The sequence below is a fragment of the Taeniopygia guttata genome, chromosome 9, assembly GCF_048771995.1.
Source record: "Taeniopygia guttata chromosome 9, bTaeGut7.mat, whole genome shotgun sequence".
Taxonomy (NCBI): Eukaryota; Metazoa; Chordata; class Aves; order Passeriformes; family Estrildidae; genus Taeniopygia; species Taeniopygia guttata.
Genome location: NC_133034.1, coordinates 6907635 through 6921135, shown reverse-complemented (window position 1 = coordinate 6921135; position 13501 = coordinate 6907635). Strand labels below are relative to the sequence as shown.

Genomic DNA, 13501 nt, shown 5'->3' with positions numbered 1-13501 from the left:
GAACAGAGGCACAGGCAGCTGGAGTGGGAGGTGCCTGCAGGGCCTGGTTGGCACAGGGCCTGCGGACATGGTGCTGGCCTTTCTATTTACAGCCACACATTAGAATGACCAGGAATACTATTTGGGCTCATAAAACCCGGGGCTCTTGGCAAATCTGGTGTCTTCCTGGAGTTTTAGGACCTAAGCACCCTGAGTGACAGTCACTGATGCTGCCAGGCTGGTCAGTATTACCATGCTGCTCACACCTCCATCTCAAATGCATTCTTTTATTTCTCCATTTTTTCCCACTCCCTTGGATAATACTCAAAACCTGTTTTAGAAAAAAATGGTTCCATAGAAGGGATTTTGGTCTGTTGCAGGGCTTGATCTTTAATCTGTCATGGACCTCACAGATGTGATACAGCTGGAGATTCAGCTTTTGGGGCTCATTTCCTCACACAGGACATATGGGCTCCCTGTGTTGTTTCAGACAGAAATTTAGCCACAAAGCACAAAAAGCTTTACTGACTTCTTTATACGCACAGGAAATGCAAGTTTTAGCCACAGAAACTTAGCATTGTTCCATTTAGAATATGACAGCCAAAGCTTAAGAAGCATTACAGAGGAAATGACAATTTGGTTTGACCCTTTTAATGGTTTTGCTACTCATCTTCCTACTACCACAGCACACATGAATGAGAGTCACTTTTGAGTCCCTCTGTATTGCTTTATCCAGAGAAGGTCAAGAAGAGCTAGGCCCACATTTCTGTGGGCCAGCCTGTGCTGGCTGTGCTACTCTTTTGGGTGTGATAAAATGGTTGTGTGCAGCAGAACAAATCCACCTGGCACGGGAGCCTGGAAATACCAACATTGCTACATCAGCTGAGAAGTGAAATAGTAGAGAGAGAACCTGGCTACTTGGGCTTGGACACAGGAGTCGAAAGGAGTCACTTCCACATGGTCACAGCCAGAATCAGACATTGAAAACCAACATTCATTTACTGGACAAATCCACAATCTCCTGATAATCTTGCCTTCTTAATTCCTTCAAGGACAGTTTATAACACGCAAGGAAAAAAACACTCACCAAAATAAGCACTGCCCCAACCAGGTCACAAGTGCCTGGGAAGCTGTGCAGCACAAGGAGCTGCAGGACCATGGCAATGACGATCTCCAGGTGCTGCACAGTGCTCACCAGAGCAGGGTGGAACTTGCCCAGGGCATGATAGACCCCCAGGAAGGCTGCAGTGGAGCACAGGCAGATGGCAAGGAGATAGCTCCAGGTTTCCCCATCCAGTGGGACGATGGGCTCTTGGAGAAGGAACATGGTGGATGCTCCCCACACTGTTCCTGTCCAGCTGAAAGTGAACAGTGCTGTCCACATGCTGATGTTGTCTTTGATGGACCTGTAGATTATCATGGAGAGGGCAGTGGTCAGACCAGCCATGACGGTCATGGTATAACCAAAAGCTTCCTTCCAGGTGCTCAGCAAAGAGTTTTCCTCCTTAACAATGTTGGGGATCATCACCAGACAAACACCAAACACACTGCCAATGACAGTGAGTATGTCTATATAAGCCAACCCTTCATCCATGAGTAAAAAAGCCAGAATGGCACTGAACACCGTGGTGGTGGCCCTCCACATGATGGTCCCATTGCTGGGGGGCACTATGGAGAAGGAGGTGTAGGCACAGGTGATGGAGATGACATTGCAGATGCCATAGAGGAACAGCCGGAGCCTGTAGCCTCTGGGGCCAAAGGGAGGCTCGTGGTGATAGCACACGGCAATGAGGGACAGCACCTGCAGGACTGAGCGGATGAAAATCAGCTCCAGAGATGGCACTTTGGAACGGTCAGAAATTAATCTCGTAATCAGAGCCACACATCCGTGAGCCACGGCAGACCCAAAAAGGACTGCCCACGTTTTCCTGGACTGCAGTACATTTGCTTCAGGAAAGTGGTGGGATTGTCCAGCCTCATCAGGTTTTGGCAGTTGTGCTGGCTTGGTGTCTATTGTACCAAAAAAAGTATTTTCTCTCTTTTTCCCATCATTCAGTAGTCTTCTCTTAGGATTATCCTCCATAAATCCTCCAGTATCTTCATTAACATCCTCACATCCCTGTTCTCCTGGCTGGGGATAATGAGACGTGTATTTCACTGTTACTGTGTTGGGATGAATTTTCACTCGCTTTTTGACTGGGTATTTTTGGGAAGACATGTCCATTTCCTTAGAGAAATGCCCTGGTCTTAAGAAAAAAAAATGGAGATACACTGTTGTTAAATGAATAGTAAGAGATTCATGGATGTAAGTGCTTTTAGTGTTTACAAGCTATTTTTATCAACCAAATCCAAGTACTAGTAGCCTGTTCTTGGTTTTGCTTCAATTTTCCACTGAGATAAGGCTAAATACCTTTGATGGCTGGGCCATTTGGATCATCTTAGAAGTCAACCATGGCGCTTCACTTTAGTCACTAATTTTTGAGAATAATATATTTTGTCATTATGCATGGTATACATAATGAATTGTAGTATATTCTAATAAGAAACTTCTCTTGCTAAGCTTTTTACCCTGTGGTTATGCATTATTGTTAATGGCTTGCCAGTCTTACAAGATTATAGGAGAAATTTGGCTGGAGGAGATGACAGAGTAACACAGGGAGATAGGCAGCACCCCCGGGCAAGTCAGCAGTTTGCACACGAATAACAACATATCTTTGAACACAACTGTGACAGTGTTAAACCCTTCCGTCTCCCGTGAAGGGCCATTTCCCACTACACAAACAGTGCCCGTGATTCCTTCGGGGTGGGGCAGCTGTTTAATAAAGGCAGGGGTACGTCATTGCAATTACTGTTTTCACACCCTCTGTGCAGAGCCTGGCAAGTGAAGAGGCAGCAGGAGTAATGAAACCTTCCCTGCCTTCACCCCAGCAAATAAAACCTGTGCAGACCTTACCTGTGACAGACACATTCGATCCCAAGGCAGAGGGGGAAAACACTTCATCATCTACATCTTCAGTGGGCTATCTAGACAGAAACAACAGTTGCTCTCAGGTACCAGCAGTGAAGGTTACAACCATCTTGGCACAGAAAGTAAAATCCAAGGGAGGCTCAAACCCCAAACCAGTTTAGGTGGAGAGAAAGCAATCAGTGGCATCTTGTCAAAACCGCTCCTCAGCCGTCTCCCGGAATTACTGAGGGAGCTAATCCAAAGAACAAGTGGTGGCTTGTGAGCATAAGCTTCCTACAGCTCGACAACCAGCCAGTCCAGCCTCCGAGGCCTGCTGTGCTGCCCCACACAGAGGAGAGGGAGCCCAGAGGAGCCATCCCCCCTGCCCGGAGCTCCCCCGCCTCCGGAGCCGAGCTCGGACGGCAGCAGCAGCAGCAGCTCGGCCCCTGCGCTGGCACCGCAGGATGGGTACAGACACCCCCTGTCCCCAGGGCTGAACGGTAGTACAGCAGATTGTCACGGACAGCACAGCTCTAAAGGCAATGGTAAAGTGCAGGCAAGAGTTCCTCAGAGAAAACACCGAAAATACCGCGGCCAGGTTCAGCCTTGGCATTTTCTGTGCTTGTAATCTGTGACAGCCAAGCACAGCCTGCGGCTCTGGCAAATTAATTTACATGAGAATGGGACAGTGCCTTTTTCCTCAGAGGCTGAGTGTTCATTAACCCCTGTTACACCCCAGCTGAGCTGTAGCCGACTCCCTGCTCTGGTAGGGATGAACGGGAGCAGGGACACGGGCGGGCACAGTCTCAGCTCCGGAGGAAGCAGCACCAGTTTGGAGCTGCACAAGCACCGGGGGCTGAGGAGCCTCTCGAGCCTCCCCGTCTATCAGGAGGCCATGCCCAGCACCGCTGTTCATGTTTTCCTGCTGCACACCCAGGGCCAGAGCCCACCCAGACCCCCTGCATGGTGAAGAGCATTCCGGAGTGTTCACGGGCAGCTTCCTGGGCAAGGAACTTGGGAACGAGCAAATGAACGCCAGAGAGAGTAAACAGAGCAGGGTATCAGCTGTGCTAGCAGGCACTTCAAACAACGCATCAACATTTACCAACACCTGCCAGAAATCTGCCCCAGGCTCACTTGCTACCTTCACCTTCCTTCAGTTAAACTGTTCATTTCTGAATCTTAACATGCAAATGCAAACTGCACTGAGTGAGCCCAGGAAGGCAGTGATTTTCACCTGCACAGCTTTTCCTACCTAGCACTTTCAATCCACAGTTTTGCCTTGCAGCCTTAAAAAAATTAAGACTTTATTGCTTTAAGGCACATCATACTGGATTGTGAATAAGTGGGAGGAAAAGAAGACAACAGTGGACAACAGGAATTATTATTAGACTGACAGTAGACCACTGGGTAAACTCATTCATTTCCTTAAGAAACAGCTGACTAAACACTGCAACTGTTCCTGAAAACAAAACCAAAACAGGTCATTTGTTACCATGAGCATACAACGGTAACTTTCTTGGTTCCTGGCTTTAGATTACATTTTCTTTCAACAAATAGTTGCAAATTCAACTTAACAGTTTCAAATGTGGCACTGGAACTGTGCAATGTATTCAGGGATCTCTCTGGAGGAAAACAATAGATGGTGAGCGTGTAGCTCAAAATGGCTGTTCTGCACAGAGCTGCTCAGCTGGGAACCAGAACAGTTGGGAGTCTGCGAAGTGGAAGGGCAAACACGTGTGAAAGGCAGGAGATGGGAAGTAATAAAGAACAAAAAAATAAATAACAGCAATGCTTAGCCCAAAATGTCATTTTCCCAACTAAACACTGAGTGTATGACAAATGTGATGTCAAGCCTCCCACAGTACATTTGTTTGTAGCCTTTGGTGACCTCACTTTTCTTCACCAGTGAGGTTTTCTATGGAGACTGAGATTAGGGCATATCCCAGATCCATTATGTGTGTCCCTGACACAAATTTAAACTAGAGAAAATCAGCACAGCCTATACAGACAACTTGCTACTTCTCTTTCTGCCCATGCCTTTTGTGGAAATGACATGAACTTTTTCTTTTTCCTTCGTATCTGGAAACTTAATGTGGGTTATTTGCATTTTCTATTAAAAACACAAGTTGATTTTGAATCAAGTTTAATACAAGGCTGAAGATTAAGCACTATGCAAAATTCTCAAGTTATATAACAAACATTCCCAATTCAACCTGGGACAGCCATTTAAATTACCAGCTTTGACTGCAAAGTGTGAACCCTTTTTTCCCTGGGGGAACAAATAACCACTGTAGATTAAATAAATGGCACAGATCATTGATAGAATACAAACCATGATTTCTTTTAAAAGAAAAAAATCTGAATACTCCCCTCCTTCCTTCCCTCAACCACTGCAAGTTCTGGTTAGCCAGGTAGAAATAGGTGATTAGCTGCCCCTTGACTGCTGGGGGTGGGAGCCAGAACTCTCCTCCTGTGCCTGAAGGAATGAGGGCTTTGAGGTCTGGTGCTTCTAACCACCAATCTTGAATAAACTCACAAAAAAAATATACTCTCATCTTCTGCCAGATTGGTTAAAATCAGTCAGGCTACTGAAGTGTTATTATGAAAGACTCACAGATGTGGCAATTCCAGCCACGGATGTGGAGTTGGGAAGAAGTCAGCTACCCCTGCGCTCTGAAAGACAGGCTCCATAGGAATGCTCCTCTGCCTCGTCTGTGGAAAATCCCCCAGTCCTGACCAGATCAGGCTGAAACTTTCAGAGGGCTGGGAGCAGTCTCTACAGGATAACTACAGACTGACAATTCTCCCTGAACATCACACAAAGGAAAGACCCACCCGCGCCTGGATACCCACGGAACTGACTGAACTCGTGCCACCTTCACGAAGCACATGTGTGCACTGACTTCTAAGCATAAGGGGTTTTCTTTTGATTCTTTATCAGGTGCAGGAAAATCTCCTATAGTCCTGTTTCAGCACCATTAAACCACCTGGAGATTCTGAGGTGTTTCATACTTCAGGCAACTGCACATGCCAAGAGATCTGTAGTGTGTAAGTACCTTTATCTTTTTAGCCAGGTTGACGTAAATCAATTTGACTAAAAATACATTCCAAGAAACTCAAGTCTTTATTAAAATTTAATGAATAGCAAAAGATATTTAAGGAAATGAAGAAGCAATTACATGAAAGGAGTTTTTAGCACTTAAGCACAAGAGCAAGCATTATATACAAACCAACAAACCAGTATCCCGTGTCTTCAAATTGAGTGACATCCAGCAGCACTGCCTGAAGGAAGAGCCAGTACAACCTTCACTGAATACAAATACAAACCCTACACTAAAGTCCCATGAATTGTCCGTACATTTCTGATAATATTTTGCTACCCAGAAAACGACCTCTATTTGTGCTAGCTCACTGGAGCAACCTCATTTAATGGGCTATACCTTTAATTCTTCTTGCTTTTTCTATTCTCTTGCTGAATACGGGCTCCATTTGCAGCCATTTCCATGAAAAAATACTATTTTCTAATTTCTCCGTTCATGCCTGTTGCCTCCCGCAGCTCCTGCCTCTGCAGCAGCAACACTTGCATTAAGTGATTTTGGGAAAAGAGCCACTTTGCCTGCAAACTTCCCATTCCAAAAACCCTTATCTGAACAAACCCCTCCAGATACCAATTCCAGGTACAGGGGAAAGAACAGAGAATCCATGAACACTGAAATATAGTCCCCTACAGCACAGGAAACCAGGCAAACAACTCGGTTAAATGTAAGAAAGGTTTTAAGAGGTACATTACAATGGGGTGAAGCACGAGACGGCACCTTCGGTCCATGACAGCAGCTGACAGGTCGAGATTAGAGATACCTCACTCACTGCTTTGGATCCTCTCCCAACAATCTGCACCCCCTGGCAGCCAGCGGTGCGCGCGGGGTGTGCAGCAGGGGACAGTCGCCTGCAAAGCGACCGAGCTCGGGAGCGCTGCGAGGAGGGCGGCACCAACCGCGATGGCAACTGGCGCCGATAAGAGGGCACTCGTCAGAGGACGCACGGCGTCTCCATGGGAACCGCGGCAGCGGCGGCAGGAAAAGCCCCTCCGGGCAGGAGCGGGCGAAGGGCGGCGGCTGCTCGGGCTCGGTCCCCGCCGTGCCGCGCCCTCCGCGCCCGCCCCCGCCATGGCGGAGAGCGCCGGCCCCGCTCGGCCCCAGACACATCACTGCCACCGCCCTGGCGCCGCCGCGGGCTGGGGAGGCGCTCCGGCCAGGCTGGGCCCTCGCCCCTGTTCTGTCGCGACAGTCGCAACCCCCTTCCCCCGCTCGTGTCCCTGTCTCCGCCGCTTCACTGGGCCCGAGTCTGTGCCCCGCCCCCGCTCTGTCGTGACAGACGCCCCCTCCGCCGGTGCCTGTGTCCCCGCCAGCTCTGTCGCGACAGTCGCCCCCCCCCCCCCGGCGGTGTTCGTGGGCACGCGGCGCACGCGCGGCCGTTTCCGCGCGAAAGACGTTTTCCCGCGTGCCGCGCGCGCCGGGGCGGGGCCGCTTCCCTCGTTCCCGCCCCTTCCTCTCGCGCGGCGCGGCGGCGCGGGCGGCAGGGGGCGCTGCGCGCCCGGCGCGCGGGGCGGCTGCGCCGTGGCGGGTCGGAAATGCCGCCAGGTGGCGGTTTAGGATCGCGGCCCCGCTGAGCCCCGCGCGGGCCCCGCCAGCGCCGCCGCCCCGGCCCCGGCCCGCGCCCGCCGGACCCCGCGCGCCGCCGCCGCTCCCGCAGCGCTCCCGGGGCGCTCCCGGGGCGCCGCCGCGGCGCGGCCCGAGGTGAGCGCGGCGCGCGGGGAGGGAGCGCGCGGGAGGCGCCGATCCAAGATGGAGGCGCGAGGGGCGGGGGCAGCGGGGCCGGGGCCGCTCGCTCGCTCGCTCGGTCTCCGCGGCGGCCGGGCCGGGAGCGGGCGCTGCCCGTGCGAGGAGAGAGGAGAAGGGGAGGGGAGGGAAGAGGAGGCGGCGCGGGGCGGGGCGGCTCCTGCCGGAGCAACGGGTCCCCCGGGCGCGGCGCTCTTCGCCGCCATCTCATTGTCCCCGCCGGGGCTTTGCCGGGGGCGCGGGGCCGAGCCGGGCCGGCCTCTCCCGCCGCCGGGCCTGCGCCCCGCTCCGGGTGGTGGCGGCCGCGGCGGGCCTGTGGGGGCGACGGGGGATGCTCGGGCGGAGCGGGGGTGGCGCTTCCGCCGCGCGGGGCTCGGTGGCGGCGGCCCCCGGCCGGCCCCGGGCGGCGGCGGAGGAGGGAAAGTTCCGGGAGCCGGTGGGCGGCCCGACCCGCCTTTGGCCCGGCCCGGCCCGCCGCCGGGACCCAGCCCACGGCAGCGCCCGGGCCGCCCGAGCGCCTGGCCGGAATCCAGGGGGGCCAGGCCGGGGTGCAGCCCCGGGGCCGGCGACCCCCGCCCGCCGCTCCTGTTGCTCATCCCCGAGTTTCCAGTGCGGTGGCACCGGGGCGAGCGGCCGCCCCTCGGCTGGCCCGGTGGACAGAACCGTGTCACGCAGTCCTGGGGCTGCCCGGTGCTTTAAATGGGAAAAGCAGCGCGCCGAGCCCCGGGGATGGCGGGACCGGAGCCGGGATCCAGGGATCCACGGCTCCGGGAGCAGCCAAGTGCAGGCAGTGCTCTATGGCCGCTTCTGGGAGTGGGGGAGAGGCACAATTCCCGGTTGGGGTTCTGCACTGTTGAGCTCAAACATAGCAAAGGTTGTGCTTGGAACAGTGGAAGGTTTCGGTGGTGGGTGCTGGTCACTCGGTACCTGGCCCATGCCGGGAAGTGGTGGACAGCCGCACTCTGCTTTCCCTGTGCTCCTGGGATGGAACAGGGAGTGTGAGCAGTGGCCGGGAGGAAGTGTGACTTAGGAGACAGAAAATAGTTGTAGTATCCATGGAGAAACTTCAAGGGACATGACTGCCAATACCGATGTCAAAAAACTTAGTTTCTGGGAAGACAGTGTGAGTTTAATTAAACTGAATTGAGCTGCTTTGTAAGTATTGATTATTTCAGTTGCATTTCACACAATTTTGTAGCTGTGTAGAGGTAGTCTAGTGATAGCATCTATTGTTGAGGTTGCTGAGGAATGAAAAACCTTCTCCAGCTCGCACCACCAATGCAACTGTTATTAACCTGTGTCCTATGTTTGGTGGGCCAGATGACATTAGTGTCTAGGTTCAGTAACTTTTCCTTGTTATTACACTAGTGAAAAAGGAGAGGTGTGAGAGAAGAATCCATGCAAATTCTTTGGGTCCAAAGCAGTTTGGTCTTGCCTAGTGCTATAGCAACGTTATTTGATCAGTGTTTGTACAGTGTAACCCATCCACCCCTGAGAAATCACTGGGCCACAGGGCAGTGTGCAGGTTGTCTGTCAAAAGGTGTTCTGACCATTTGAAGAAGTTCTTCCTATTACAGTATTACAAGCCAGTTTATTCTTTCTTTGTGTTTCTTTTTTTTTCTTTCTGACTCAACTGTGATGACTTTTCGTTGGAAAGCCTGAGAAAATACACATAAGGGTGCAGAGGGCTTTGAAATGATACACTAACCCGTGATGCAGCAGGACTTCCGTGTGAGCGGGAGGGCTGACTTCAGGACTGTGATTAATCTGAGAGGATGTAATTTTTACTGGCTGCTCAATAGAGAGTGTGCATTTGAAATTCTGTGTTGCTGCTGATGGACACATGGATTTACATCAGTGAGAGTAGGTAATGGGAATGAAGCTTTTCTGAAGCTGGGTGAACAATTAATGCCACTTCTGGAGATTCAGAGCACTTCATCCATTTAGAGCCCCTGTGTCCGGGGGACTGCAGTCCACAGCCTGTGGTGCTTCCTAATATTTTACAAGGTGCTGGAGTTGAGTGGTTCACTGAGGGACAGCATTTCTGGCCAAATGTCCCACCCAGTGTGCTGTGGCCCAAAGTTGTGAGGGCAGCTGAAACCCTGCTACTGGAGCCGTGTGCCTGGGGTCTCTGAGCTTGCCACCTCCTGTCCTTGTCCACAGCCTGCTCTTCCTGTTGTGCAGACTTGTGCGTGACTTCTGCAACTGCAGTGCACCTTTTGAGAGTTGAGAAGGTTTGTGAACAATATTATAGCTCATATTTAGATGCATTGACAAAATTTGTTCCTTGGGGTAGTCAGAAACTCAACAAGTGAATATTTTTCATTTGAAAGAGCAAAATGTACCTTGTTTGTGGTGGTGACTGTGGAATCTCTTGTTTCTTTCCCTTCATTGTAAAGACATGCCCTGGTACAAGTTGCCTAAATACTGGTAATTTAAATAACATTTTAGTGGGCAAGTGAGCCCATAGAAGTGTAAAGATGCAGTGAGAAAAGTGCTGAATTGTGATGACTTTCTAAGAAGAGTCCTTTTAGTGGGCTGAGAGCATGCCTTTATGGTAATATTGTGGTTTGTTTTCTGGTAACATGCACAAAAGGCTCTCACACCCTGCTGAGAATTCCAGTGTGCCAGATCTGTAATTACAACAAGACATACTGAAAGAGGCAAACTCTACTGAAGTTGTACAGGAATGTTAAAGCCAGAATTCAGATGCAGCACTGCTGAATGGGTGATCAGCCTCTCTGGGATCTCCCTGTGCTGCACCCTGGACTTTTGGGATGAGGCTCCGGCTTCTGGTGCCTGGAGTCAAACCCAAAAAGTGATGCTGAATCTGGTGCCGAAATAAGGAAGTGCCTTATCTCAATCTGCTGTACTGGCTTCAGGACTTGAAATGCCAGCCCACGTCTGCAAGATACTTCCTGCTTTCTTTAAAGTTTTGGGGGTTTTCTTGTAGTCACTCTCATTTATCAGTGGAACTCTGAAATTCCAGTTGCAGATTGTCATCTCTCGCTTGCACTGTGTCTGCTCATTTGGCTAAAACCAGAAAGGACTAGAGTTGGTTTTTGTTCTTGGAGAAGAAAGGGAAATCCTACAAAGTTTGAGTTCATGAGCAGACAATTGTTTTGTTTTATGCAGTATTTTGCTTTTCCATGCTGATGTTGTTTTGTTTGTTTGGGTGTTATATGTGATCAGAACACAGAAACCTATTTCTTTGTTCCCTTAGAAAATATGTGATTTAGAGAATGTTAGTATGACCTCTTGCAACTTTTCAGCCTGAAAATGCACTTTCAAAAATAAATGTTGTTTTTGAAGGTGCACTCTGCTTTTTTTTTTTTTTTTTTTTTAAGTCAGACCTCACCTTCAGCTTGCTGTAAGAGCGGAAGGGAAGGAACTGCAGAGGGAATCTGCAGTTGTACTTAGTTGTGATTTTGTAGCTATGTGCTAATTTAATTTCTGACATGTCCTGTTGGAAGTCTGACTGTAGGCAATGGTTGCAGCACTTGGCAGCTCAGAGAATACCCAGGAACTCAGGTGCTCTCCCTGTGGTTTGAAGGATCCGTGTTCCTGGTTTTGCAACATTTCCTCATTTGCATCCCTGCAGGCATTTTGTAGTTTGGAAAATGCTTTTTAATTATAACAATGTGTTTGAGATAGCAGGATGCCTCCAACAAGAGATCCATCAGGGCCCAAAGTGTCACCTGTGTCCTGTTCTGAACTGTAGGCATGACATGAACTTGGTAAATTTGGTAACTCTGTCTTAATTTTGGAATATCTGGGGAGAAAATGCCTATTTAAAAATGCAGACAATTCCATATGAAGTACAAGTAGTGCAGATGCAAGGTTTTTCATGCCTTAGGCCCCTGACTTTGGTGAGTGCTGCTCTCTGTGCCCAGAGCTGGGAGCACTGGCTGGCCAAAGCTACCAGCACCCAGTCCCTGACCTGCTGCTCACCCTGCCCAGAGGGGATTTGGGTCTTGAAAGACACAAAAAGGCTGCACATGGTGTGGTGGGACAGGCTCTGAGCCTCAGTTGTCAGCATTATTATACATGAGAGTGGGAGTGTGTTGTGAGCTCCAGTCACACAGTTATTAATCATTTATTTCAGAATTAGGAGCAGGAGGTGGAATTCTTCAGTCTCTCCCCCTTCAGCTGAAGGGCAGTTTGTTTCAGGTGGTTTCCAAAAGTAATGTTTTACAAGAAAGCATGTGAGGGAGCATCCAGCCAACTGTGTTCCTTGCTGTGCAAGGTTTCAGCAGCAGCTATGTTATTTATTCTATAAATAAATCTAATGAGTTTATATTCTGTAACTCTACAAATAGCAGGCTTGTATTATATTGGCAGGTTAGTTGAATGAAAACAGTGTTGACAGATTGTTCAGCTCATAGGAAAAACGTATTTCTTTGTAGAGTTGCTTAGGGATTATCCTGCGTGTTAGAAATGTTTCTAAATGTCAACTATTTTTCTACAATAAAATAATAAAAATCAAAACAATTAATCTTGAATACATTTTTACGTACTAAAGCATACCATGTGGAAGTGTTTTTTGAAAGCAAAATCAAATAACAAGCTGAATATCTGTTTGCTCTCCCCCACATGAGGGTTTCTGTCTCTCCTTTTAGGGTTAGAATCCTCAAGGACCTGTAAGATACCAACATGTTTGTGTTTATAAGTGGAAAATGAGACATCATTTGCCAACGGGTAATGAATTCCACCTTAAGTGCATGCTCAGTGTGCCAGTTTTGCATTGTTAATTTCTAGATCTGTTCATTAGGACCACATGAGCTGGTTGCTGCCAGTGGAATTGCAGGAGATGGTTGAGCTGCTGTGCCAGGCTGCCCCAGCTGAGAGGAGTGTGTGTCTCCACAGCTGTGCTGCTCTCCCTTCCCTTTGTGCTGCTGCCTTGACCTTCCCTGGAGCTGAATTCCCTACCTGGCAAACTGCTCCGCTTGGGAGGGAGGTTCTGCTGCTCAGTGAGTGGATCGAGTCAGGCTGTCAGAGTCAGGAGTTGATAGAGGCGATGCGAGGTCAGTGGCAGGAACACTTTTGAGGAGAAGTGGTTCTGGAGATGGGATCCTTCAGATGAGAGGCTCAGGTTGGCTCAGCTGTGCGTGCCTGTGCTGGGTGTGGGTGTTCAGCACGGAGCCCCTTGCTCTGTGTGCACTTGGGATTCTGTGGGTGACTCTTACCCTCGCTGGCTGCCCCCTGCCAGCTCCTGTGTTTGTTCTTCCCTTCCTGGTCCTGGCCCTGGTCCTGCCCTACTGGAGTAGCCTGGTGCCATCAGCACATTGTTGGCATTCTGTTCTCGATGGAAGTGTCCCAGTGTGGCCTCCAGCTCACGCTCTCGGTGTCATGGGGTTGTTTGGGTTGGAAGGGACCTTACAGATCATCTCAGGGACACCTCGTGCCCCAAGCCCTGTGTTCCTTGGGCTCCCCTGGGGCCCTCTGTGGTGGCAGAGGTGACCACTTCGTTTGCTCTTTGTCTCTGTCTCTTCACCAGCTAACCTGTCTGTGCATGGTCTGCTGTTGCCATGGCAGCCCAATTTCTTTAAGGGCCTTTTCTGAAGAATCTTGTTAAATTTCTCTTGGAAATTAAATCAGGCTTTGTCAAATACAGTCCACTGGTGTAAGGGAGGGCCTTGTGAGAAATCATGTAGATTTGTGGAACTTGACTTTCTTATACAAAAAGAAGGTTGATTTCCTTGTCTGAATGCTGTAGTTTATTTAGTTGCCTGTA

General features: G+C 50.0%; 2 protein-coding genes across 7 annotated transcripts in view; one reads left to right on the top strand and one right to left on the bottom strand.

Annotated features, from left to right (window-relative positions):
• Positions 1–476: 476 nt before the first annotated feature.
• Positions 477–7064, bottom strand: SLC35G2 (solute carrier family 35 member G2). 4 transcript variants are annotated; one of them, XM_012575519.5, is made up of 3 exons: positions 6720–7064; positions 2933–2999; positions 477–2225 (listed from the first exon to the last, which is right to left on the bottom strand). In XM_012575519.5, exon 3 carries the CDS (start codon positions 2201–2203, stop codon positions 974–976), a length of 1230 nt encoding a protein of 409 aa, XP_012430973.5. In that variant the 5' UTR covers positions 2204–2225; positions 2933–2999; positions 6720–7064; the 3' UTR covers positions 477–973. The 4 variants fall into 4 exon arrangements, with proteins under 4 accessions (XP_012430973.5, XP_030136715.4, XP_030136716.4 ...); XM_030280855.4 differs by having other exon boundaries at positions 2933–3003; positions 6745–7064; XM_030280856.4 differs by having other exon boundaries at positions 6745–7064.
• A 547-nt stretch (positions 7065–7611) lies between these two features.
• The window catches only part of STAG1 (STAG1 cohesin complex component), a 166991-nt gene continuing 161101 nt past the window's right edge, over positions 7612–13501 (top strand). Inside the window, exon 1 of one of the 3 annotated variants that reach the window (XM_030280848.4) lies at positions 7612–7725. The gene's annotated coding sequence lies outside the window, so the exon portion shown is untranslated. Of the gene's footprint in view, positions 7726–8251; positions 10002–11147; positions 12466–13501 lie in introns of those variants that run through there. The other 2 variants (XM_072933188.1, XM_072933187.1) reach the window with 2 other exon arrangements.

Coding starts and splice junctions, on each gene's coding strand:
- SLC35G2 (XM_012575519.5), bottom strand. CDS start 2,203: ATGGACATGTCTTCCCAAAAATACCCAGTCAAAAAGCGAGTGAAAATT.